Source organism: Pelobates fuscus, chromosome 12, assembly GCF_036172605.1.
Source record: "Pelobates fuscus isolate aPelFus1 chromosome 12, aPelFus1.pri, whole genome shotgun sequence".
NCBI classification, from domain to species: domain Eukaryota; kingdom Metazoa; phylum Chordata; class Amphibia; order Anura; family Pelobatidae; genus Pelobates; species Pelobates fuscus.
In genome coordinates, this window is record NC_086328.1 from 106994093 (window position 1) to 107018575 (window position 24483).

Genomic DNA, 24483 nt, shown 5'->3' on the forward strand with positions numbered 1-24483 from the left:
CCAGATCACATCAGATCAATGAAGTGGTCTGGGTGCCAGGTCCCACTAGTTTTAACCCTGCAGCTGAAAACATAGCAGTTACAGAGAAACTGCTGTTTCACTGAGGGTTAATCCAGCCTCTAGTGGCTTTCTCACTGACAGCCGCTAGAGGTGCTTCCGCGATTCTCCGTGTGAAAATCACAGTGAGAAGACGCTGGACGTCCATAGGAAAGCATTGAGTAATGCTTTCCTATGGGCGGTTTGAATGCACGCGCGGCTTTTGCCGCGCAAGCGTATTCGGAGCTGAGAGGCGGATCGGAGCGGAGGGATCCCCAGCACCAAGGAAGTCCGGCGCTGGAGAAAGGTAAGTGCTGAAGGGGTTTTAAAAACACACACACTCTCACGAATAGACGCATACACACTAGCTAACAGACACACACATTTACTGACAGCGACATACATACATACACACTCACTTACAAAACATACACTCTCACTGACAAACACACACTCACTAACAGACATCAAACAGACTCACTAACAGACACACAACTAACACACTCAGTAACAGACACACACAGTAACACACTCACTGACACACAAACTAACACACTCACTGACACTCACTAGCAGACACACACACAGTAACACACACACTGACACAAAAACTAACACACACACACACACACACACTCTAACACACACACACGTTTCTTTAAAATGTAATCCCCCAGCCTCCTTACCTTTGGGAGAGCTGAGGGGATTCCCTGGGGTCCAGTGGTGCTGCTGGGCGGCCGGTCACCGGGCCGTCTGGCTGGCTCTCTGGCTGTCTGTCCAGTGGGGCTGCCCAGGGGCCGGTCCTGCGGGCGCGCGAGGGAGCACTCTCCCTGGCTGAGCGCTCTCTGACCAACTCCCTCGCACGCCGCTTACTGATGCCGGAGCCAGAATATGACATCATATTCCAGCTCCGGCATCAGTGCAGTGCGCGAGGGAGCTGGGTAGAGAGCGCTCAGCCAGGGAGAGTGCTCCCTCGCACGCCCGCAGGACTGGCCACCCGGTGACACCAGGGCCAGCCTCGGGGGGCCCTGAGGTGGCCGGCTCATGGCCCCCCCAGGAGAAGAGGGTATAACTAACTAACCTAACCTACACAGTGTACCTAACGTGTGTGGGAGCCTGGAGAATATCCTTTAATAATATAAACCCAGGGGCGGACTGAGAACCCTCAGGGCCCCCGGGCAAAATAAATCAAGGGCCCCCTTACAGGCCCCACCCATACTCCGCAGCAAGCGCCACCCATGTCCCGCCTCCATGCACCGCCTCCAGCCACACCCTACACAATCTTTAGACACAAGGAACAAAAGTGCAATAATCCCTTCAAGGCCCCAGTAGAGACTACAATTGAGGGCTAATGGGCCATGGAGGGGGGTCTTTCTAGCAGAGGCTATCTCAGTGTCCTTTAGAGAGTGTGTTAGAAAGAATCCCCTCCAGGCCCTATTAGAGACTACAATGGAGTCTAACAGGCTTGGAAGGGGGTCTTTCTAACAGAGGCCATCTCAGTGTCCCTGCTGGAAACAGTCGCCTCCAGGCCCCAGTAGAGACTACAATTGAGGGCTAATGGGCCATGGAGGGGGGGAGCATTCTAGCAGAGGCTATCTCAGTGTCCTTTAGAGAGTGTGTTAGAAAGAATTTCCTCCAGGTCCCATTAGAGACTACAATGGAGTCTAATGGGGCCTGGAGGGGGGTCTCTCCAACACTCTGGTTCCTATTCACAATATAGCAACACAACATAGCTGATACCTAGGCCAAGTTGGCTCCTCTTACCTTAATTACTGTTGCTGGCTGGCAGTCTGTGGGCTTGCTGGAAGGCTGTGGGCTTACTGGCTGCGGCTGGCAGGCTGTGGGCTTGCTGGCAGGCTGTGGGCTTGCTGGCTACTGCCGGCAGGCTGTGGGCTTGCTGGCTGCGGCTGGCAGGCTGTGGGCTTGCTGGAAGGCTGTGGGTTTACTGGCTGCGGCTGGCAGGCTGTGGGCTTGCTGGCAGGCTGTGGGCTTACTGGCTACTGCCGGCAGGCTGTGGGCTTGCTGGCTGCGGCTGGCAGGCTGTGGGCTTGCTGGCTGCGGCTGGCAGGCTGTGGCTTGCTGGCTGGCAGGCTGTGGCTTGCTGGCTGCGGTTGGCAGGCTGTGGGGTTGCTGGCTTTAAGCCTAACTGGTGGCCTGTAGGCTGGCTGGCTGTCTACTGGCCAGCCTGTGGGCTGGCTGGCCTGTGGGTTGGCTGGCTTGCTGGCTACTGGGGCACTCGTAGATTATTTAAAGAAATAATCCATGCACAATAACCACTACTACTCTGTGTAGTCGTTATGGTGCCAGGAGGGCCGGGCCCCCCTCCCAGAGTAAGTAGTCAAACCGTTTAAGAACAGTTTGACAACTTACCTGGGGTCTGCTGGGATATGAGGCTGTAGTAGGGTATAGGAGCAGTGGTGCAATGTGTAAGGGGTGCAGTCTGTGTGAAAGGTTCAGTGTGTGTGAGGGGGGTGTAGTGTGTGAATGTGTAGGGTGTGTGGGGCAATGTGTGTACGAGGGGGCTGTGTATGTGTGTGGCAATGTTAGTATGGGGGGCTGTGTGTGTATGGGTGGGCAGTGTATGTGTGTGTGTGTGAGGCAATGTGTGTAAATGTGTATGGTGTGTGTGGGGGCAGTGTGTGTGTATGGTGTGTGTGGGGGCAGTGTGTGTGTATGGGGGGCAGTGTGTGAATGTGTATGGTGTGGGGGCAGTGTGTTTATGGGGCTAAAGTTCACTCTCACCACTGCGACCACCAGGAATACCTGGTGGTCACAGTGTTGAGAGTGAACTCTAGCCCATAGCTCCAGGGCTAGAGTTTACTCTTGCAAGAGCCGTAACGTTGCCGTGGTAACCGCGGCAACGATCTGTGCTCGCGCAAGAAGGACCCAGAGGAGCTGCAGGCTGAGCTCCCGGGTCCTCTCTTCCTCCCTCCCCTGCCGGCTGCCCGCACGGTGCCTGCGGACAGGGGAGGGGGCAATTGCCCTCCTCTTACTCCCCCCTCCCCCTCTTCTTACCCCCTTCTTACTCCCACTCTCTTCTTACCCCCATTCTTACTCTCCCCTCTTCTTACTCCCCCTCCCCCTCTCCTTACTCCCCCTTCTTACTCTCCCCATCTTCTTACTCCCCCTCCCCCTCTTCTTACTCCCACCTCTTCTTACTCCTCCCTCTTCTTACTCCTCCCTCTTCTTACTCCCCCCTCTTCTTACCCCCTCCCCCCTCTTCTTACCCCCTCCCCGCTCTTCTTACCCCCTCCCCCCCTTCTTACTCCCCCTTCCTCTTTTTACTCCCCCCTCCCCTCTTCTTACCCCCTTTACTCCCCCCCTCTCTTCTTAATCTCCCCTCTTCTTACCCCCTCCCCCCTCTTCTTACTCTCCCCTCCCCCTCTTCTTACTCCCCCCTTCCTCTTTTACTCCCCCTCCCCCTCTTCTTACTCCCCCCTCCCTTCTTACCCCCTCTCTCTCTTCTTACCCCCTCCCTCTTCTTACCCCCCTCCCTCTTCTTACCCCCCTCTCTTCTTACCCCCTCCCTCTCTCTTCTTACCCCCCTCCCTCTCTCTTTTTATCCCCCCTACTCCCCTCTCTCTTTTTACCCCCCTCCCTCTCTCTTTTTACCCCCTCCCTCTCTCTTTTTACCCCCCTCCCTCTCTCTTTTAACCCCCCCTCTCTCTTTTAACCTCCCCTCTCTCTTTTAACCCCTCCTCTCTCTTTTAACCCCCTCTCCCTCTTTTAACCCCCCCTCCCTCTCTCTTTTAACCCCCCTCCCTCTCTCTTTTAACCCATCTCTTTTAACAACCCCCCCTCTCTTTTAACCCCCTCCCTCTCTCTTTAAACCCCCCTCCCTCTCTCTTTTTACCCCCCCTCCCTCTCTCTTTTAACCCCCCCTCTCTCTTTTAACCCCCCCTCTCTCTTTTAACCCCCCCCTCTCTTTTAACCCCCCCTCCCTCTCTCTTTTACCCCCCCCTCCCTCTCTCTTTTAACCCCCCCCCTCTCTTTTAACCCCCCCCCTCCCTCTCTCTTTTAACCCCCCCTCCCTCTCTCTTTTAACCCCCCCTCTCTCTTTTAACCCCCCTCCCCTCCCTCCCTCTCTCTTTTTACCCCCTCCCCGTAGCGTGACCGAGAGGCTCTGCGTCCGCGGTGCCGACCGGATTGATAGGAAGGTGCACACACACTGAGTGTGCACCTTCCTGTCAGTCCGGCCGGGTACAGGAAACAGAAACTCCTGTTCCGCGCGGAACAGGAGTTTCTGTTTCCTGTACCCGGCCGGACTGACAGGAAGGTGCACACTCAGTGTGTGTGCACCTTCCTATAACTCCGGCCGGCACCGCGGACGCAGAGCAGCTCGGCCGCGCTACGGGGAGGGGAAGCGAGAAGCTGCAGCCGCCTGAGCGCTCTTAAGAGAGCGCTCAGGCGGCTGCAGCATTTAAAGGGGCGGCCGGGCCCCCTGATGGCGGGCCCCCCTCCCGGCCGGGCCCTCGGACCATGTCCGAAGTGCCCGACCGGTCAGTCCGCCCCTGTATAAACCCACCCAGTATAACTAACTAACCTAACCTACACAGTGCACCTAACGTGTGGGGAGCCTGGAGTGTCCCTTTAATAATATAAACCCACCCAGTATAACTAACTAACCTAACCTACACAGTGCACCTAACGTGTGGGGAGCCTGGAGTGTCCCTTTAATAATATAAACCCACCCAGTATAACTAACTAACCTAACCTACACAGTGCACCTAACGTGTGGGGAGCCTGGAGTGTCCCTTTAATAATATAAACTCACCCAGTATAACTAACTGTAACCTAACCTACACAGTGCACCTAACGTGTGGGGAGCCTGGAGTGTCCCTTTAATAATATAAACTCACCCAGTATAACTAACTAACCTAACCTACACAGTGCACCTAATGTGTGTGAGAGCCTGGAGAATGCCCTTTAAGTAAAAATACAAGTCTTGCTTCTTTCTTTTAGATTTAGATTGGCGTTCCACTGATTTAAGGATAATGAAAACAGAACTCTCTGCACAATAAACCTGTGATAAAGTAGGTAAACTCCTGAATATCTCTTGATATAATGAGCTGTTCCCGTTCAGGACCTTTTAATACTTACTGTGCCTTCATTTCTGCATGGAAGACATTTATATTGAGATTTTTCGAAATGACAGTAAGTCCTATTCTGACAGTCGTCATCGACAATACACTCCTAGAAAAAAAAAATTACATAAATAAAATACATTAATTATCTAATATCTCCGTGCTGCAGAACATAATCACAAATATAAATATTTCATGCATGTGTAAATGCTTGATTAGTAACATCTATAATAATTACTACAATTCCTTTAAGATAATAATAAAGGCAACGTTATTCAAATACACCCACAAAACCAAGTTGATTTGCTGTAGAATAATTAGTCTGAACTTTAATTAATTCAATTTAAAACAATTTAACCGTTTAATGAAATTGTGTTGCTTTTTTTCCATAAAACATTTTCTTTAAAATTATCTTTAACTCCAGCGTAGCTATTCTGTCGTAACCTTGTGAAAATCAGTGTTCAGTTTACCACAATTCTCTGTTTTGGGCGTTGAATTATCTGGGGGATTTAAAAGGATCCAGTTAAATCTCCGCTGAGTCAGCAAACCAACAACAAATACATTAAAGCTGCTGTTTCAGCCAAGCAGTTTTCAAAGTTCAAAGCAATAAGAAACAGGATTCTGTGTTCAATAGTTTTATACACTCATTTCACTTTGTTGCTATGGCAGCAAAGCCTGCTCCTATTAATTCTGTCACATGACAGCCTAAGATTAAAGGGACACAATAGGCAAAGTCAAATGCCGCACAGACTTCCTCACAGACCAGGAAGAGACTCAACCAATCAGAAGCCTATTTCTGGTCTAGGGGTCTGATATTAACCCATAAACCTTCCCTACAGGTCCAGGGTATGGTACTTTGACCCTTTAATCTGTCCATTAAATGGAAGACTGGAGATACATTTTGAAAACAGAAGAATATGTCTATGCTTGGTTAAGGCAGATGTTTCCTACTCTCTATTGATTAATGAAATTTGACACAAACACTTAAAAAATTTCCTACTTTTTAAGTATATTTTAAGCGCTTGCAATTTTACTATTAAGTTAATGTTTACTGTCACGTCATAGATTCCTTTTTTTAAATAACTTATATAGATAACTTTACAGAGCTTATTCAGACACAAAAATAACACATAGTTTTTTTTAATATATTGCTGTTTGGCTTTACAAATCCATTGTCTCGCCAAACATCCAGAGCGTGCAACTGTCCTGCGTATCTGTAATGCCGTGTTGGATCTAATTAGAAAGAAAGCTGAAGAATGGCAAATGATTGTTTATATTTCCGATTCTTCCTCTAATTGCCGAGCACAAACTGTACCAGAAGCTGGTGGAGAAATGAAGCTTTATTGATATTTCCTGCTTATCACTGCACCATCCCCATAGAAACACAATCTAATATGTAATCTGAACAGCGACCTATTTGCTATGGTCTCGGAGCCTGGTTAACTCTTTGTACCAAGACAGGAACCCTGCACGCGTCACGAGTTAGTTATGTCAGATCATCACGTATGGAACTAGAAACTGGGAGAAATGTACTAAGGGGCCAGCAGATTTTACAAAGGGAGATATTCCGGGGGTTCTTCTTCCTCAAAGTGAAATCTCTCAAAACGTTAAAGTAAAACTTGGAGTTTCTTTAGCATTAGCCTGCGGTTGTTGAATGGTTAACTGAATATCCTGAAAAGATCACAGTACTTACTATAACAACTTCATCTAAGTGAAATTGCTAGAGTGCCTTCCGTAGTTACAATGTGTCCGAGATTTTACATTTCTTTATTTTAATAATTTGAAGACTTGGGAGCGCGGTTTCAAGCTACCCCTCCAAGCCCTCTGGATTAGATAGACAAGACTGTTACTTCCTGGCTCTCTTATCCACACGTACTGTGATGTTAGGAGAGCATGCGCATGAAATTGCTCTCTTACCGTTGCACTGGATTGGGTGTATTTTTGTTTAGCCATTACGGCTGGTAATGTGCTTTATTATTAAAGTGTCGGTAGCGCGATAAACTCAAAGTCATTGTTTTCTTTTTACCAACAAAAAAATCGATATAGCTCATTTACAGGGTACAGGGTTAATAGATGCCAGGTTAATGGGTACTAGATTAGAGGTATGCCAGGTAATGGGTACCGGGTTAATAGATGCCAAGTTAATGGGTACTAGATTAGAGGGATGCCAGGTAATGGATACCGGGTTAATAGATGCCAAGTTAATGGGTACAGGGTTAATAGATGCCAAGTTAATGGGTACTAGATTAGAGGGATACCAGGTAATGGGTACTGGGTTAATAGATGCCGGGTTAATAGATGCCAGGTTAATGGGTACTAGATTAGAGGGATGCCAGGTAATGGGTACCGGGTTAATAGATGCCAAGTTAATGGGTACTAGATTAGAGGGATGCCAGGTAATGGGTACCGGGTTAATAGATGCCAAGTTAATGGGTACTAGATTAGAGGGATGCCAGGTAATGGATACCGGGTTAATAGATGCCAGGTTAATGGGTACTAGATTAGAGGGATGCCAGGTAATGGATACCGGGTTAATAGATGCCAAGTTAATGGGTACTACATTAGAGAGATGCCAGGTAATGGGTACAGGGTTAATAGATGCCAAGTTAATGGGTACTAGATTAGAGGGATGCCAGGTAATGGGTACCGGGTTAATAGATGCCAGGTTAATGGGTACTAGATTAGAGGGATGCCAGGTAATGGGTACCGGGTTAATAGATGCCAAGTTAATGGGTACTAGATTAGAGGGATGCCAGGTAATGGGTACCGGGTTAATAGATGCCAAGTTAATGGGTACTAGATTAGAGGGATGCCAGGTAATGGATACCGGGTTAATAGATGCCAGGTTAATGGGTACTAGATTAGAGGGATGCCAGGTAATGGGTACCGGGTTAATAGATGCCAAGTTAATGGGTACTAGATTAGAGGGATGCCAGGTAATGGGTACTGGGTTAATAGATGCCAGGTTAATGGGTACTAGATTAGAGAGATGCCAGGTAATGAGTACCGGGTTAATAGATGCCAGGTTAATGGGTACTAGATTAGAGGGATGCCAGGTAATGGATACCGGGTTAATAGATGCCAAGTTAATGGGTACTAGATTAGAGGGATACCAGGTAATGGGTACTGGGTTAATAGATACCGGGTTAATGGGATGTCAGGTTAATGGGTACTAGATTAGAGGGATGCCAGGTAATGGATACCGGGTTAATAGATGCCAAGTTAATGGGTACTAGATTAGAGGGATGCCAGGTAATGGATACCGGGTTAATAGATGCCAAGTTAATTGGTACTAGATTAGAGGGATGCCAGGTAATGGATACCGGGTTAATAGATACCGGGTTAATGGGTACTAGATTAGAGGGATGCCAGGTAATGGGTACCGGGTTAATAGATACCGGGTTAATGGGATGTCAGGTTAATACTGAATACATATGATTTTTTCATATTTTTCTTGAGGAAACAAAAGGCAGAAATGTAATATGAAGGAACTAGAAATATGTTGGCTTTGCAATACGGAACAGAGGAAATATAATGTCACAATTTTTTAAAAAATACTGCAGGTTTATTGTCACAAATTGCAATCCCTACCTAATTCACCTAGTTTTTTCCAAAAATGAAACAAAAAAATGAAAGAAAGGACAGAGATTCAGTCTGCATTATGGTATTATCGATGTGTTAAATCATATGTTGAGAGTTAATGGCAAACTCTGCCTGGACTAGAAAATGTGTATTTATAACTTGCTGGATTAAACCGTGTCTGCCAAATAGTCGGAGCTAATTCAGGAGTGCCCAAGAGGCGGATGCCCATCCGTTGTAGAACTACAACACCCATGATGCAACAGTTACTGGATCTAGGTTCCGTCCAGCCAGGATTGTTAATAAAATATTATTTTATTTGCCTGCTGTGGATACTGGCTGTGATATCTTTTTCATTTCCTGATATAAACAGGGTCTGGAGAGATAAGAGCATTAAATTCTAAGTATTGCGATTGCTCACTCAGCACAGAGCAGACAAGGAAGCATTCACAAAGCCAATTGGTATCTGGCCATTAAAAACAAACAAAACTCAGACCATTCCTAATATAAATAAATACAATAAAAAAGGCTGCGCACAAATATAAAATCCAATGGTTAAACAAAAAAGGAGAGAGATCTCTCCTTTTTTGTTTAACCATTGGATTTTATATTTGTGCGCAGCCTTTTTTATTGTATTTATTTATCTTATTTCAAAGGGTTTGAGGGATTCCCTTTTTTTAAGGTTGCTGCCATAAGTTATCTAGCGCTGTCTTATTCTTTTTATTTATTATCATTCCTAATATAAGCTGCCGGGATCCATCTGTCCCTGGCAAGCACCACATCTCGTGATATTTCTGCCATTACGCACCGACTCCAAGTGTTTATCTTTTATTGTGAAAAAAGCAGATATAATGTCTTGTCTTGCTCTGCAGTGTGCGAATGTAGGGAAATATAAAAGGTTAGCTATCTTTAACCCCTTCCATGCCACAATTCTGCCCAAATCATTATCTGATAAGTTTTATATATATATATATATATATATATAGTGGTTTTTTTTTTTTTTTTTAATTCCAGTTAGCATGGTAAACACCATAAATAATCTCCTGTGATAAATGAGATTATTACCCAACTTAATGGAGCTTGTTATATTGACCTGGGAATGGTAAAAGGTTAAAGTAGCCTCACCTGTTGCACTGGGTGCTATGAATACTAGACTTGGGCAAAAATAAGTTTGAATTGGTTCGTCCAAATAAAATTCCATTTAATTGATTCTGAACTGCTCTCATCTGTAGACTTCACAGCTAAAAATGCAGGTAAAACGATTTGGAACCGATTCACTAGACAATTACCAAGAATCGCTGAGAACAAATTATTGCACATGTTTGAAAAAATACTGCAGGGCAGACACTAAACACTAAACCATCACATCCTCGCAACATGGAACTGTCAAGAAACATACTAGCGGCCGGCTAATGAGATCGCCGGCATTGTTGCGCATGCGCATTAGGTCTCCCCAGCCGGCTGATGGCGAGGCGAGGGAGGAGAGAAGGCTGATCCGTACATTTTCATGGCACCACTCCATGAAAATTCAGAACAAATACAAAAGCAATCAAGGGTAGACGATGAGAGAATGCAATAGTTACCAACAAAAATGTTAACAAGCAAAATGTAGAAAGCTCGAAAAACTGAAAGATTGCGGCTGAGTCACCCGAGTCCAGGTTACAGTGACGCGGGCCTGGAGCATAGAGATAGATGTGTCTGAGGTTGTAAAGAGCATATTTGCACTTACGTAAGGACACGTCTGCATGCACGTAATGTATTAATTATTTCAACATCTGTCTGCTAATATGAGGCAGACATTAAGCTGGCATGTCTGAGACACAGGGTGAGTCATCAAGACATTTAAACGCAGCGTTACAAAAAAACACAATATGGCAATGTGTATCTTCGCTCATCGAGCAAGTTTTAAAGATGGTAAAAGCACTATTTTAATTTTTTTTATATGTTTTTATTGTACATTTTCTGAAATATCTGCCAGCTCGGATTGTGAATAAAAATGTATTTTAGTCCATTCAGGGTTTGGCAGATTCCTAGGGCAAGGTATCTCAGCTTGCCGAATTTTGCAAAGTTATAGCTTTTAAACCGTAATTCCAACCTGGCAATATTTATTTTCTAGTTTCTAAAAAATTATTTGAAATCCTGGACATATTGGGCATTTTAACAATCAGGACTAATTAGTGAATCGATTTTGTGCCAGGTTTTTGCTGTGTAGAAATTGTTAGATAAAACATGATAAAAAAAATAGTTTTTTTTCAAATTTTAATTAAAGTTTTAATAATATTTAATATTGCATAATGTATACATGTAGGTTATTAAAAGAAAGCCCTATTTCTCCATGAAAAGACATCGGATCTCAAAAAAAAGCCTTGTTCATGAAGGGGTAAAAAGCAATAATCCTATTTTCTGGACTCAGAAATGAAAGAATTGTCACACTCATCTTTACTCACAGATCCATATCTGGGCATTGCAAGCACCCCCCTAAGAGGAGCAATCCGGTTCCCTGCAAACTGTCACACACACCTTTCCTGCTATTAGCAGTCCAGTGTCAGCGAGACAATTTGTGTGTCTATCTAGAGTGAGTGTGAGTGAAATGTCCTCTCCTGACTTATCTATTTAAGTATGTGACCATGTCGCGTGTCCCAGTATAGAGCACTCAGCCAGTGACTTTATGTTTTGTCATCTTACGGCTTCCACACTCAGCCCCCCATACTTTGCATGTTATAATTATTATTAGTAATATTATTCATAAATTCATTGTGTGAAAACAAAATTTAAGCAACATACTTCCGTCGAGATCTGAGACCATTAAAATAATTAACTGAACATGAAAGCTACTAGGCTATAGCCGGGGCAATCAACGGATAGATCGTCAGATCTTGCTGAACTATAAGTGCCTGATGCTTTGATAATACCATCAGAGGACCCATCGTATTCACTGTATGATTGATGTCATCCATGTTTGACTCTCCACATTCTTAATAAAATATGAGATTTCATAAGAAAACATTAATTGAATATAAAATGTATATTCAATGACTTGTACAGTGTCCTATGTACACTTAGTCAATTAATAAAAATAAATAATGGCAAAATCAGCTAATTTTCAGGGCTTCAAACCCTTCATACACTGTTACAGCTGGTCGAACAAGAGCAAAGTTTATCTTCTGGGAACGTCGCAATACCATGAAACCCTGAGATACTGGGGGTCGGAAGGACCACCTTATAACCAGAAGGGATCAATAAGTGAGATCAGTGCAATAATATCTCTACGGGTCCAACATACACAGAGAGAATCTGATGGAGCTCTGCTACCGCAAACGAATGAACAGGGATCTCACACAATCCTCATTAAAGGGACACTATAGGCACCCAGACCACTTTAGCTCATTGAAATGGTCTGGGTTCAGTGTCCCAGGTTCCTTAACCCTGCAAAGGTAATTATTGCAGTTTTTAATAAACTGCAATAATTACCTGCTAGGGTTAACTCCACCTCTAATGGCTGTCTACCCGACTACCACTAAAGGTACTTCCAAGCTTTTAGACGACTTTTGGTCGCTTAACTGACGCTGTACGTCCTCACGCTATGCCTGGGGACATCCAGCATTACCCAAAACCCCATAGAATAATGCTTTCCTACGGAAATGCTTTTCATGCGCATTAGGTCTCCCCAGCCGGCTGTTGGCGAGTCAAGGGAGGAGAGAAGGCAGACCCATACCAGCACCAAGGGACATCGGCACTGGACCCAAGTAGGTGACAGAAGAGGCACTTCACTGTCCATTTTTTTTCATAAAACAAAAATCACTGTTTAGAAGATGTACCCCATGAAAATATGAATGCGTTTAGTTCTGCATATATTCTTTGGGGGTGTATTTAAAATAGATTTTGGCACCTTATAGCGACATCTCATACAGTAATGAAGAGACTTACGTAATTCTTTTTGTTTCTCACTGACGAGAATACAGACTCTGCATAGAAAGTGGATCCTGTTTGATTATCTGTTGCCTGCAGAAAAAAGTGAGACAAGACAAGTGTTTCATGTCACAAGATAACGTGTATTTAATGTACATCCAAAGAATAGAGTATTTGCCAAGATGAGAATTGGGTCTCGATTTAATTCTTTTGGATACGCTTTCCAAATTATCACAATCCGTTGGAAAAGCTTTTTAAATGATTTGACTACAGAGGCACCATTAACCCCTTAAGGACACATGACATGTGTGACATGCCATGATTCCCTTTTATTCCAGAAGCTTGGTCCTTCAGGGGTTAAGGGGACACTATAGTGTCAGAAACACAAACATGTATTCCCAACACTTAGTGTAAAAGGACCACTCTAGGCACCCAGACCACTTCAGCTTAATGAAGTGGTCTGGGTGCCAGGTCCAGCTAGGGTTAACCCATTTTTTTTATAAACATAGCAGTTTCAGAGAAACTGCTATGTTTATTAATGGGTTAAGCCTTCCCCCTAATCCTCTAGTGGCTGTCTCACTGACAGCCGCTAGAGGCGCTTGCGTGATTCTCACTGTGAAAATCACAGTGAGAGCACGCAAGCGTCCATAGGACCGCACGTGCGCATTCAGCCGACGGGGAGGAACGGAGGCGGAGAGGAGGAGGAGAGCTCCCTGCCCAGCGCTGGAAAAAGGTAAGTTTTACCCCTTTTCCCCTTTCCAGAGCCGGGCGGGAGGGGGTCCCTGAGGGTGGGGGCACCCTAGTGCCAGGAAAACGAGTATGTTTTCCTGGCACTAGAGTGGTCCTTTAACCCCTTAAGGACACATGACATGTGTGACATGTCATGATTCCCTTTTATTCCAGAAGTTTGGTCCTTAAGGGGTTAAACTAATTTCCTGGCCCCCTCAGATCACTCTGAAAAGGTATTAAACGTACCTTTTCTCCCACATTAAAGGGATACTATAGTGTCAGTGGTGTATCCTGGTTTTGTGCTGCCCTAGGCATGACAAAACTCAAATGCCTTGTTTGCCTCACGGCTAATACGTCCCTGGTGGCAGGAATACAAAGCTGCATTTCTGGCACAATCGCTCCCCCTGCCTCTCCCCTCCAACGCACTCCCCCTCCCCCTTAAATAAAGGGTTAAATCCCTTTATTTGCTTACCTGATCCCAGAGGCAATGTCCCTCTGTGTTTGGTCAAAGTTCTGCCCCCTCCAACGTCCCGTGACGAGTGGGCGTTAATGTGAATGCGCGGCAAATGCTGCGTGGGCATTAGACCTTCCAATAGGAAAGCATTGAATCAATGCTTCCTATGGGGAAAAATCTGACACCGAAGGTCTTCATGCAGAGCATGAGGATGTCCAGCGCCAGATACCGGACCAAAGGTGCGTTTCAATTCAGGAAGCCCTCTAGTAGCTGTCTAATAGACAGCCACTGAGGGCAGACTTAGAGCTGCAATGTAAACATTGAAGTTTCTCTGGAGCTGCTATGTTTAACATTGCAGCACTAAGGGCAAAAGGGACAAAGCACCCAGACCACTTCAATGAGCCGAAGTGGTCTGGGTACCTACAGTGTCCCTTTAAGCTGCAATGGTTCTGGTGACTATACTGTCCCTTTAAGGTCTATGGGAATTTTTGTAGATAAATCATTTGAAAAGTTATTCTAACAGGTTGGAATCATTTGAAAAACATATCCGAAAACATTAAATCAAGGCCTCATTGATTTTAAGACAGACGCCAGATGGTTGCAAATTACATGTTTCTTAATTTATCTTTAGTAAATATGAGGAGCACAAATCCTCATATTGCAAATTAAAGTGATCATTTTTGGCATGTGTCGCTCAGGTACTTTAAAGTAATAATAAAGAACAGTAACTAATACATGCCAATATGTAATAAATTAGAGGTAATACAAAATATTAATATATGCAGATTTTGCAGTGCAAAACAAAATGCATACAAAAAAATATTTAGACATATCTGTTAAGAGTGTAGGTTAAATACATTAAAGCTAATGAGAGTTTATGACTGAGGCTATGTGCAATGTATGTCCACTGGTACGAAGGGGTTAATAAAGCGACACGCTATAGCGGCGAATGAGGGGCCTGTTTGTTTTATGTGGTGAGCGCAGCTACATACAGCAACATTTCTCTGGTTTCTATGGTTATTACTCCACATTTTCTATATAACTACCATTGTTAGAAATACCTCCCTCCTGCTCTCAGAGATGGTTTGCCCTCAAACTGTCCCATCCCAGAACCCCTCGTACCTTTAGAATTTGCTGCTCAGTGTGAACGGTTTTATTTCCAATTTTAGTGTCTGTTCTAGATTCGTTATGGTAATTCGGCGGCAAATCTTTCATGTTCACAATTGGTAATCTTGCTGCGGACAGATCTTCAGCCTCCATCTGGAAAATTAACATTTTAGGTGTTACTAAAAGAGCCCAAAGAGCAATGTGCGCTATAAAAAGAATACGTTTTCATTGAGAATTCCTTCCAGTTATTCACTAAACAGCTGATTGTAATAAACTGAAAACCAGCAATCTCAGTCAATCCATAATTTAGGCTAAAATATTCAAGCTGTGATTATAGCTGAATTGCAGAATATTTCCAGATCAACACTTTTTGTCTACATTTTGCAATTCTGTTTTCAATTCACTACAGCTTAGTGTTCCGTGAATAGAATCCCTGAACTGGTTGTGCACTCTTTCAATACCAGGTGGCTCAGTACGCGTGGATTTGCAGTACAGGAAATTCAAAGTGTCCAAAGGAAAGCATTTCTCAATGCTTTCCTATGGACGCTCTTCACGATGGAGGCATAATATGCCTCCAGCGTCGCAGATGCGCCTCTAGTGGCTGTCCGGAAAATAGCCACTAGAGGCTGGATTAATCCCAAATGTAAACATAGTATTTTCTCTGAAACTGCTATCTTTACATCTGAAGGGTTATAACCTGAGGGACCTGGCACCCAGACCACTTCATTGAGCTGAAGTGGTCTGGGTGACTATAGTGTCCCTTTAAGTATAACTACAAAACTAAGGAGAATTAAAAAAACTGAAGAAGAACAAATAGAGGGACAAAAAAAAAGATTAAAACCAAAACCTGCAAAGTGATATATATATATATATATATATACATATATGAACGTTACATTATATTGTGACAGGACAGTCGGAGTAATCGTTATGAAGACTTGTTAGAATCCTTGTTTTTATATGGGATTAATGTGCCAATCGATAAGATTTTGTTTTATTAGAGAACTTACTGGAAGGAATTCACTTTTTGTACAGAAGTCAGAGGTTTTCCTGCCCAGTTTGGCAGGTTCTGCGACTAATTAAAGCTCCAGGGATGAAGTTGCCATTTCGGGCTGTGTCACAGTTATCCGCCCAAACCCTGGAGTGCTTTATGTGACAGACTGATAAGCATGGCACCGGGTGACAATGACATTAACAGAACAAATACCGACATGTAAAACAGTCATATGTTTAACTATCCTCCATTTTTCAGTGTTTTACTCGTGTGAAGAGAGCAGTGAAAATGTGCCAAATCAAATAATTCTGTTTGGATTTCTCAAGAAATAAAAATGACGCATTTGGAGCCAGATGGAAACTATAGTCAGGAAAATAAGTCTAAACTCTGCAGCCGATAATACGATTTATCAAACACCACCATATACCACAGCACTGTACATACAATGGGATATCAATGACACAAAAAATGTATGTTGTGCCGACAAATAAGTCCATTTTCTTTTAGGGTTCCGCCAAATTCTTAACAGTGCACAAATTAAGAAAGAAACTGCAAATTTTAGGTCAAAATACCTGTGTGGAAATATCTGAGTTTGAGAACGTTCCCAATTTGCCTGTTTTGCCCTATAATTTGCAATTCCTTTGCCCTGCATCTGTAATCCCAAATTTTAGAGAGTAAATCCATACATTTTCCTCAGAAAACAAATCTATCAATACATTATTTGTCCTGCATTGGTAAAACAATGCCCTGCTGCAGTTAAACAGATTCTAATAAGTGATCTCGGCTTAGAGCAATGAGCGTGGAACAAGCTGTTTTTCGGGGCAGTCTCTCAGTTTTTTGTCAAATAATTTCAAGTAGTTTTACATGCACCCATAGCCCATCCCTACTCCCAGCACCCATAGCCCATCCCTACTGCTGCTACTCTGATAACGCAGATATTTGACCACAAGAAAAACAAACTTTACTTACAGCAACACTAGGCCACCCCCAGAGCCTGTATTTATTACAGTAAAAAATTTGGACAGGTAATAAGGAAATTAAATCCCTCCCTATATGTTTACCAGTGTAATGGCTGTGGGTTTTTGGGTGCCAAAAGAGGGGGGAGACCATTTTTTTGGGCCAAACTGACCAAAAACGGTTTGACAAAAAAGTCAACTATAACCACTACAATTAGTCTTAACAAATAGTTTTCTTTATTACCAGATTTCATAGCACTTAAAGGGTTATATTCTTAAAAGAGAATTCGAAGGGAATTTCAAACTTACTTTTCTACCCCTACCCTTACCCATTGTGTCACTATACCCCACTCCCTCTAGCACTGTGGTTCCCAACCCAGTACTTAAGCACCCCCTACCAGTCAAGGATTTAGGGATTGCCCAGTTGTGTCTAAGGATTTAAAAAAACACTTTAGATACAACAGGGTAATCCCTAAATACTGGACAGGTAGGAGGTACTTGAGGACTGGGTTGGGAACCCCTGCTGTAGCATGTAAGCTCATTGCGCAGGGCCCTCAACCCCTCAGTTCCTGTGCGTCCAGCTCGTCTGGTTACAAATAAATCTGTTAGTCCACCTATTGTACAGCGCTACGGAATTTGTTGGCGCTTTATAAATAATAATAATAATTCAAATAAAACCCAACACACACTGCGTTACACATTTCAATACGTTTTGAGAGTTACTGATACAAACAGAAAGAGCTTGCACTCTAGGATTTAAAGGGGAACAATATAACTATAGGGTTTTATCCATTAAACGTTGAATTGGAAACCTTATGCAAAACTTAGGTGTAATTATTTGAAATCATTCTGTATCTCCGTTCCATACATAGCTTGATTATATTAGCCTGAATGCTGTAAACTGTCAATCTTCCTTTCTTCTATATTTTGGGACTCGGCGAGTTAAAGGTATTTTGCTTGTAAATATTTGGTTTTCTTCGGAAAGTTGGCTGGGTAGGACATTTTCTTGTAGAAGCAGTCATTTTGGAAAAGCGAACCACAAAGAACTTTAAAGACGAATGGTTTTATTTCCCCTGCAGGTTTTACTTATTGAGCTGTCGAGAAAAATCTCTTCAATGCATGAAAAAAAAAAAAACATAAAAGAAAAATCTAGGGAACTGTGGGTAATTCTTAAGGCATGTGCAAAGCCCTCGGAAAACCAGCGGTAAATGTAGAAAAGTCACACAATTCAGTCATTTACTGTTAAATCATGCGCTGGTCACAAATCATAAAGTGATCTATTCACTAAACTTCAAATTGTATCAAATCTAAACCCGAATGGCAAAATGTAGGTTCTAACAGCTAAGCTGTAACTCTAGTGAGTTCAGGAATTTCTCCAAAATGTAATTTGTGGTCTTAATTCCATACGCAGGGTTATTCTTAAACTAATCCTTTCAGAGGTATATCGACTGCAAAATCCATCATTGTTCTGAAGAAATGTTCAGATTCTGCAAAACAGCCTCCACCTTAGACTGAATGTAAACCAGATTCAAAGAAACTATAGGCATGCTCATTGAAGTGGTCTGGGTGCAGTGTCCCAGGTCCCTTAACCCTAGAAAGGTAATTATTGCAGTTTTAAATAGACTGCAATAATGACCTGCTAGGGTTAACTCCACCTCTAGTGGCTGTCTACCAGACAACCACTAGAGAGACCTTTCCTATGGGGGAAGTACTAATGTGAGCGCGGCCATTGTTGGTGGGGGAGGAGCGGATGCGGAACCTGAATCAGCACCTAGGGACAGCGGCACAGGACTCAGGTAAGTGACAGAAGGGGTTTCCCTTTAACCCCTTAAGGACCAAACTTCTTGAATAAAATGGAATCATGACATGTCACGTGTCCTTAAGGGGTTAAAGGGACACTATAGTCACCTGAACAACTTTAGCTTAATGAAGCAGTTTTGGTGTATAGAACATGCCCCTGCAGCCTCACTGCTCAATCCCCTGCCATTTAGGAGTTAAATCCCTTTGTTTATGAACCCTAGTCACACCTCCCTGCATGTGACTTGCACAGCCCTCCACAAAAACTTCCTGCAAAGAGAGCCCTATTTAGGCTTTCTTTATTGCAAGTTCTGTTTAATTAAGATTTTCTTATCCCCTGCTATGGTAATAGCTTGCTAGACCCTGCAAGAGCCTCCTGTGTGTGATTAAAGTTCAATTTAGAGATTGAGATACAATTATTTAAGGTAAATTACATCTGTTTGAAAGTGAAACCAGTTTTTTTTTTCATGCAGGCTCTGTCAATCATAGCCAGGGGAGGCGTGGCTAGGGCTGCATAAACAGAAACAAAGTGATTTAACTCCTAAATGACATTGAATTGAGCAGTGAAATTGCAGGGGAATGATCTATACACTAAAACTGCTTTATTTAGCTAAAGTAATTTAGGTGACTATAGTCTTCCTTTAAGCATGTCCTGATGCAACCTGATGTAAGAAATCCAGAACCGAATGAAAGAAATACACAACCAAACCCACAAACACTGTGAGGATTAGAAAGAATTCACAGCTATCTGCCGCAAACTCACTTCAACCCAATTTACACAAATCAGTTGGGTCGAAGCTGAAGGAAGACAGCTGTCATTTGTAACGAAAGCAAATGTTGAGTCCAAAATAATTAAAACATGCTTATCTAGGTTACTGTATATTATATCATTCCTTTATTATTATTATTATTATTATTATTTATTAAATCGCTGGCTGCTTACGCTGATAAAGGGTTCATTTATGAAAAGGAGGTTCACCTGCAAAAAGCAGGTACATTTATTTTGGGGATTTGCCTTCTGCCGTACTTGTTCGGACTGCATCCAGTTGAAATTCGGTGTTTTATAAGTATGCAAGTCTTGTTTTATATGAGGGATTCTATAGAATCACTTTTTTATTTTGCAGACACTGGTAGTACCAAACAAATAACTTAATTTTAACCAGATTGGCCAATAGTAAATATGAGATTGCAAAGTCAGTTATTTTAAAGGAACATTACAAACATGTATTCCTAATGCATTAGTTTTATCCTACCTTTTTGGTGTGGAGTCACCCCTCAATCAGGGTTTGAAAGGTGAGTTTACTTACCTTTACTCCCTCGCTGTGTCGTCTCGCAGCGGCTGCCCCACTTCCTTGGTTGAGATGATCAAGATTGATGATCGCAGCCAATCCAAAGCTTCCCTATAGGGCACTGGGAGGTTAGTGAGCACGCGTGACAATGTGCCATGCTGCACCAATCAAATGTTCTCTAAGAGCAGCATTTTATTGAAAACCAACAGGGTTATTCACTATAGTGTTAATTCAAAATTAATATAAAGTGAATTTTAAGTTTAAAGGCAAAATAGCTGAACTGACAAAATTCTGTAATTCGGCTATGCTTCTAGCTTGGCTACTTTAGCCAGGGCCGGATTTTCCTATAGGCTAACTAGGCTTCAGCCTAGGGCCTCAATATCAAGATGGGCCTACATTCAAATTGTTAGCAAAATTAAAATTACACTATTCGAAAAACTGTGAACACTAAAACACTGAACCGAAAATAAGGAGAAATTCTACGCATATGATATGACCAGTGGCGTACTAAGGGGGGGTGGGGGGAGGTCCGCCCCGGGTGCCACTTACTAGGGGTTGCCCGGGGCAGACTGCAATGCCCCTCATGCTGATCCAGACTCTATTGACTTTAATGGAAAAAAATGTTGGCATTCAATGTTCTACAATTCAGTATGACCTAACCCAAATCTCTTCGTTAATGTGAGAAATTTAAAATTAGGCCTTCCCCATTCGAACGCATTGTATCGATGCTTTTGTATGAGTATTTTACAGACGCTAGATGTCTGCATGCATAGCGTGAGAACGTCCAGCGTCACTTAGGCAACCAAACGTCACCTAACCACCAGCAAGTGCCTCTAGTGGCTGTGTGATTTTCTTTCAAACAGCCACTAGAGGCAGTCTTAGTCCTTCCCGGTAATCATTGCAGTTTCTCAAAAAACTGCAATGATTTACATTGCAGGACTAAGTGGGACAGGGACACTGCACCCAGACAAGTTCAATGAGATGAAGTAGTCTGAGTGCCTATAATGTCCCTTTAAGGGCCACTCCAAGCACCTACGCTCCCTGCAATGGTAATGACACACAGAGCTTGCTGTCCGTGTTTTTCTGCAATTGCATGTGCTTCATAAGATTTCAGGAGAACTCCTACCTAAAGAAATTATAGTGCCAGGATTGGATTGGAAATGTCAGTTACGTCCTGGCATCTGGAGAAGTCAAAGTTTAATAGGTAAATCTTTTCATACATTTTTATAAAATATTTCCTCTTTTTATACATTATCCCCCTAGTGTATTACCAAAGGGGTCCTCATAGCCTTTAAGTGTCCTAGAATTAAGGGGTGGCTACAACTTCACATCTCCCGCTGGAACCCTTACAAAACACCTGGAATCCACCTGTAAGTTAACCGGTCTATAGGTAAATATAAAACTAAAAACTAATAAATATGAGCGGTTAAGACACAGACAATGCATATATAGTAAGATTTACATACCAACTAAGTTGTGGTGGGAAAAAAAGTGTGGATGAAAACCCCTTCCACCTGAAGTAAGTGGATAGTTAATGCAATGTTAAACACAAATACACACACCAGTCAAGCCATAAGACTTGCTTTTACCATTGTAAGTAGTGAGAGCAATGTTAAAGTGAGAATTAGAAAGACAGTTCAATCATAAATAATATGAATAATAAAAAGAATGATCTCATGGTCTTTTGTTAAAGGGGGGGGGGGGGTCAGATAATGATCTGGTGGTCTTTCGCAGAGTGACTGATCTTTGATCATAATTGTAGGGGTCTTCTTCCAAGGCCGGTGTTTATTGATAATGATTTAGGGTGGGTGTGCCCAATAGGTAGATCCCCAGATTTTGTAGGACTACAACTCCCATGATGCTTTGCATGCCTTTAGAATGACAAAACATCATGGAAACTGTAGTTTTAAAACATCTGGGCATCTACCTTTAGCGGTTGTTTTCCCAATGGTGAGGGTGATCACTGATAAGTTATCCAATGGGAGTTTTTAATGCCAGTGTTCAGTGATAATGATTTGGAGTCTTTTAGAGTTGATGGTCATTTATAAAGATTAAATCTTTTTAAAGGGGATCTTACCTCTCTAACAGCATTCTGCAGCTTGGTCTGACTGTCTTCCATGAGCTCCTCCACCTCCCGGAACATCTCATTCAGGCTGTCCTTCTCAGCTCCAACATTGAAGGCAGGTTCCATGGGAGAAACATCTACCTCCATCAGAACATCCTCACCGTCTGGGGCCCACCTGGCAGGAGAAGGGGCCACAGTCCCAAGGAGCAAGGGCAGGACAAAGAGTATGAGACTGGACATTTCGTTTGGGGTCACTTCGTCTGGATCCCCCTGAAATAGAAAAGTTTCAGGGTGAGGGGAGGGTGCACAGTCAGCAACTGGACCGGTGCCACAATTAGCACCAAATAATGTAACTTATTCTAGGAAAGGTGGTCCCCCACCCATTAATAGGGAAATGCCTGAAATCCAGCAGCAATCTTGAGTTAGAGAAAAACAATAGCACTCATGGGGAGGGGGGATGCGTGCAACTTGGAATAGGGACACACAACAGTACCAAGGAGGGGATTAACTTCATCATCATATTGGGTAATAAGTACATATAGAGGGAGTGGGTCTGTAGTAGAGAGGTAGAGATGGGATATGTGTCTGTATATAGAGGATGGGATGGGATATGTGTCTGTATACAGAGGTAGGGATGGGATATGTGCATGTATACAGAGGTAGGGGTGGGATATGTATCTTTATACAGAGGTACGGGTGGGATGCATGTCTGTATAGAGAGGATGGTATGGAATATGTGTCTGTATACAGAGATAGGGATGAGATATATGTCTGTATATAGAGGATGGAATGTGTGTCTGTATATAGAGGATGGAATCAGATATGTGCCTGTATTCAGAGGTAGGGATGGGATATGTGCCTGTATACAGAGGTAGAGGTAGGGTATGTGCCTGTATACAGAGGTAGAGGTGTAATATGTGCCTGTATACAGAGGTAGAGGTGTAATGTGTGCCTGTATACAGAGGTAGATGTGGGATATGTGCCTGTATACAGAGGTAGGGGTGGGATATGTGCCTGTATACAGAGGTAGGGATGGGATCATGTGTCTGTATTCAGAGTTAGGGATATGTGCCTGTATACAGAGGTAAAGGTGGGATATGTGTCTGTATACAGAGGTAGAGGTGGGATATGTGCCTGTATACAGAGGTAGGGATGGGATGTGACTGTATACAGAGGTAGGGATATGTGCCTGTATACAGAGGTAGAGGTAGGACAAATGTCTGTATACAGAGGTAGAGGTGGGATATGTGCCTGTATACAGAGGTAGGGATGGGATGTGACTGTATACAGAGGTAGGGATATGTGCCTGTATACAGAGGTAGAGGTAGGACAAATGTCTGTATACAGAGGTAGAGGTGGGATATGTGCCTGTATACAGAGGTAGGGATGGGATGTGACTGTATACAGAGGTAGGGTTATGTGCCTGTATACAGAGGTAAAGGTGGGATATGTGCTTGTATACAGAGGTAGGGGTGGGATATGTGCCTATATACAGAGGTAGGGATGGGATGTGTCTGTATACAGAGGTAGGGATATGTGCCTGTATACAGAGGTAAAGGTGGGATATGTGTCTGTATACAGAGGTAGGGGTGGGATATGTGCCTATATACAGAAGTAGGGATGGGATGTGTCTGTATACAGAGGTAGGGATATGTGTCTGTATACAGAGGTAGAGGTGGGATATGTACCTGATACTGAAGGAAGCTCTCCTCAAATAGACAGCTATTGTTGCAGTCAGACAGACACTGATAGACTCAGACAGACAGACACTGATAGACTCAGACAGACAGACAGACACTGGTATCCTGATACAGTCAGCCCAGGATACATTCAGCTCCTTTCTCTGTATCGCACACTCCCCTCCCAGCCACAGTCAGGCTCCTGCTAATTTGCATACTATCACCAGATTGGCTGACTGCAGAGCTGGGAAGGGTGGGCGTCACTTAGATGAAGATCAGGAGCTCTTTATAATATATACAATGTTACAGTATGGAGTATTATTATATACAGTATATTACCTATACAATGTATACAATGTTACAGTATGGAGTATTATTATATACAATATATTACCTATACAATATATACAATGTTACAGTATGGAGTATTATTATATAGAATATATTACCAATACAATATATACAATGTTACAGAATAGAGTATTATTATATACAATATATTACCTATACAATATATACAATGTTACAGTATAGGGTATTATTATATACAATATATTACCTATACAATGTATACAATGTTACAGTATGGAGTATTATTATATACAATATATTACCAATACAATATATACAATGTTACAGAATAGAGTATTATTATATACAATATATTACCTATACAATGTATACAATGTTACAGTATGGAGTATTATTATATACAATATATTACCTATACAATATATACAATGTTACAGTATAGGGTATTATTATATACAATATATTACCTATACAATGTATACAATGTTACAGT

General features: G+C 42.9%; 1 protein-coding gene across 1 annotated transcript in view; it reads right to left on the bottom strand.

The window, feature by feature from the left end:
* Positions 1-23856, bottom strand: part of DKK3 (dickkopf WNT signaling pathway inhibitor 3) — a 34321-nt gene extending 10465 nt beyond the window's left edge. Inside the window, exons 1-5 of the mRNA XM_063437953.1 lie at positions 23688-23856; positions 22012-22269; positions 14914-15051; positions 12627-12701; positions 5137-5229 (exon numbers count right to left, since the gene is read on the bottom strand). Coding sequence (XP_063294023.1) covers positions 5137-5229; positions 12627-12701; positions 14914-15051; positions 22012-22239 — 534 coding nt within the window. The 5' untranslated portion in view covers positions 22240-22269; positions 23688-23856. The remainder of the gene's footprint in view (positions 1-5136; positions 5230-12626; positions 12702-14913; positions 15052-22011; positions 22270-23687) is intronic.
* Positions 23857-24483: the final 627 nt, after the last annotated feature.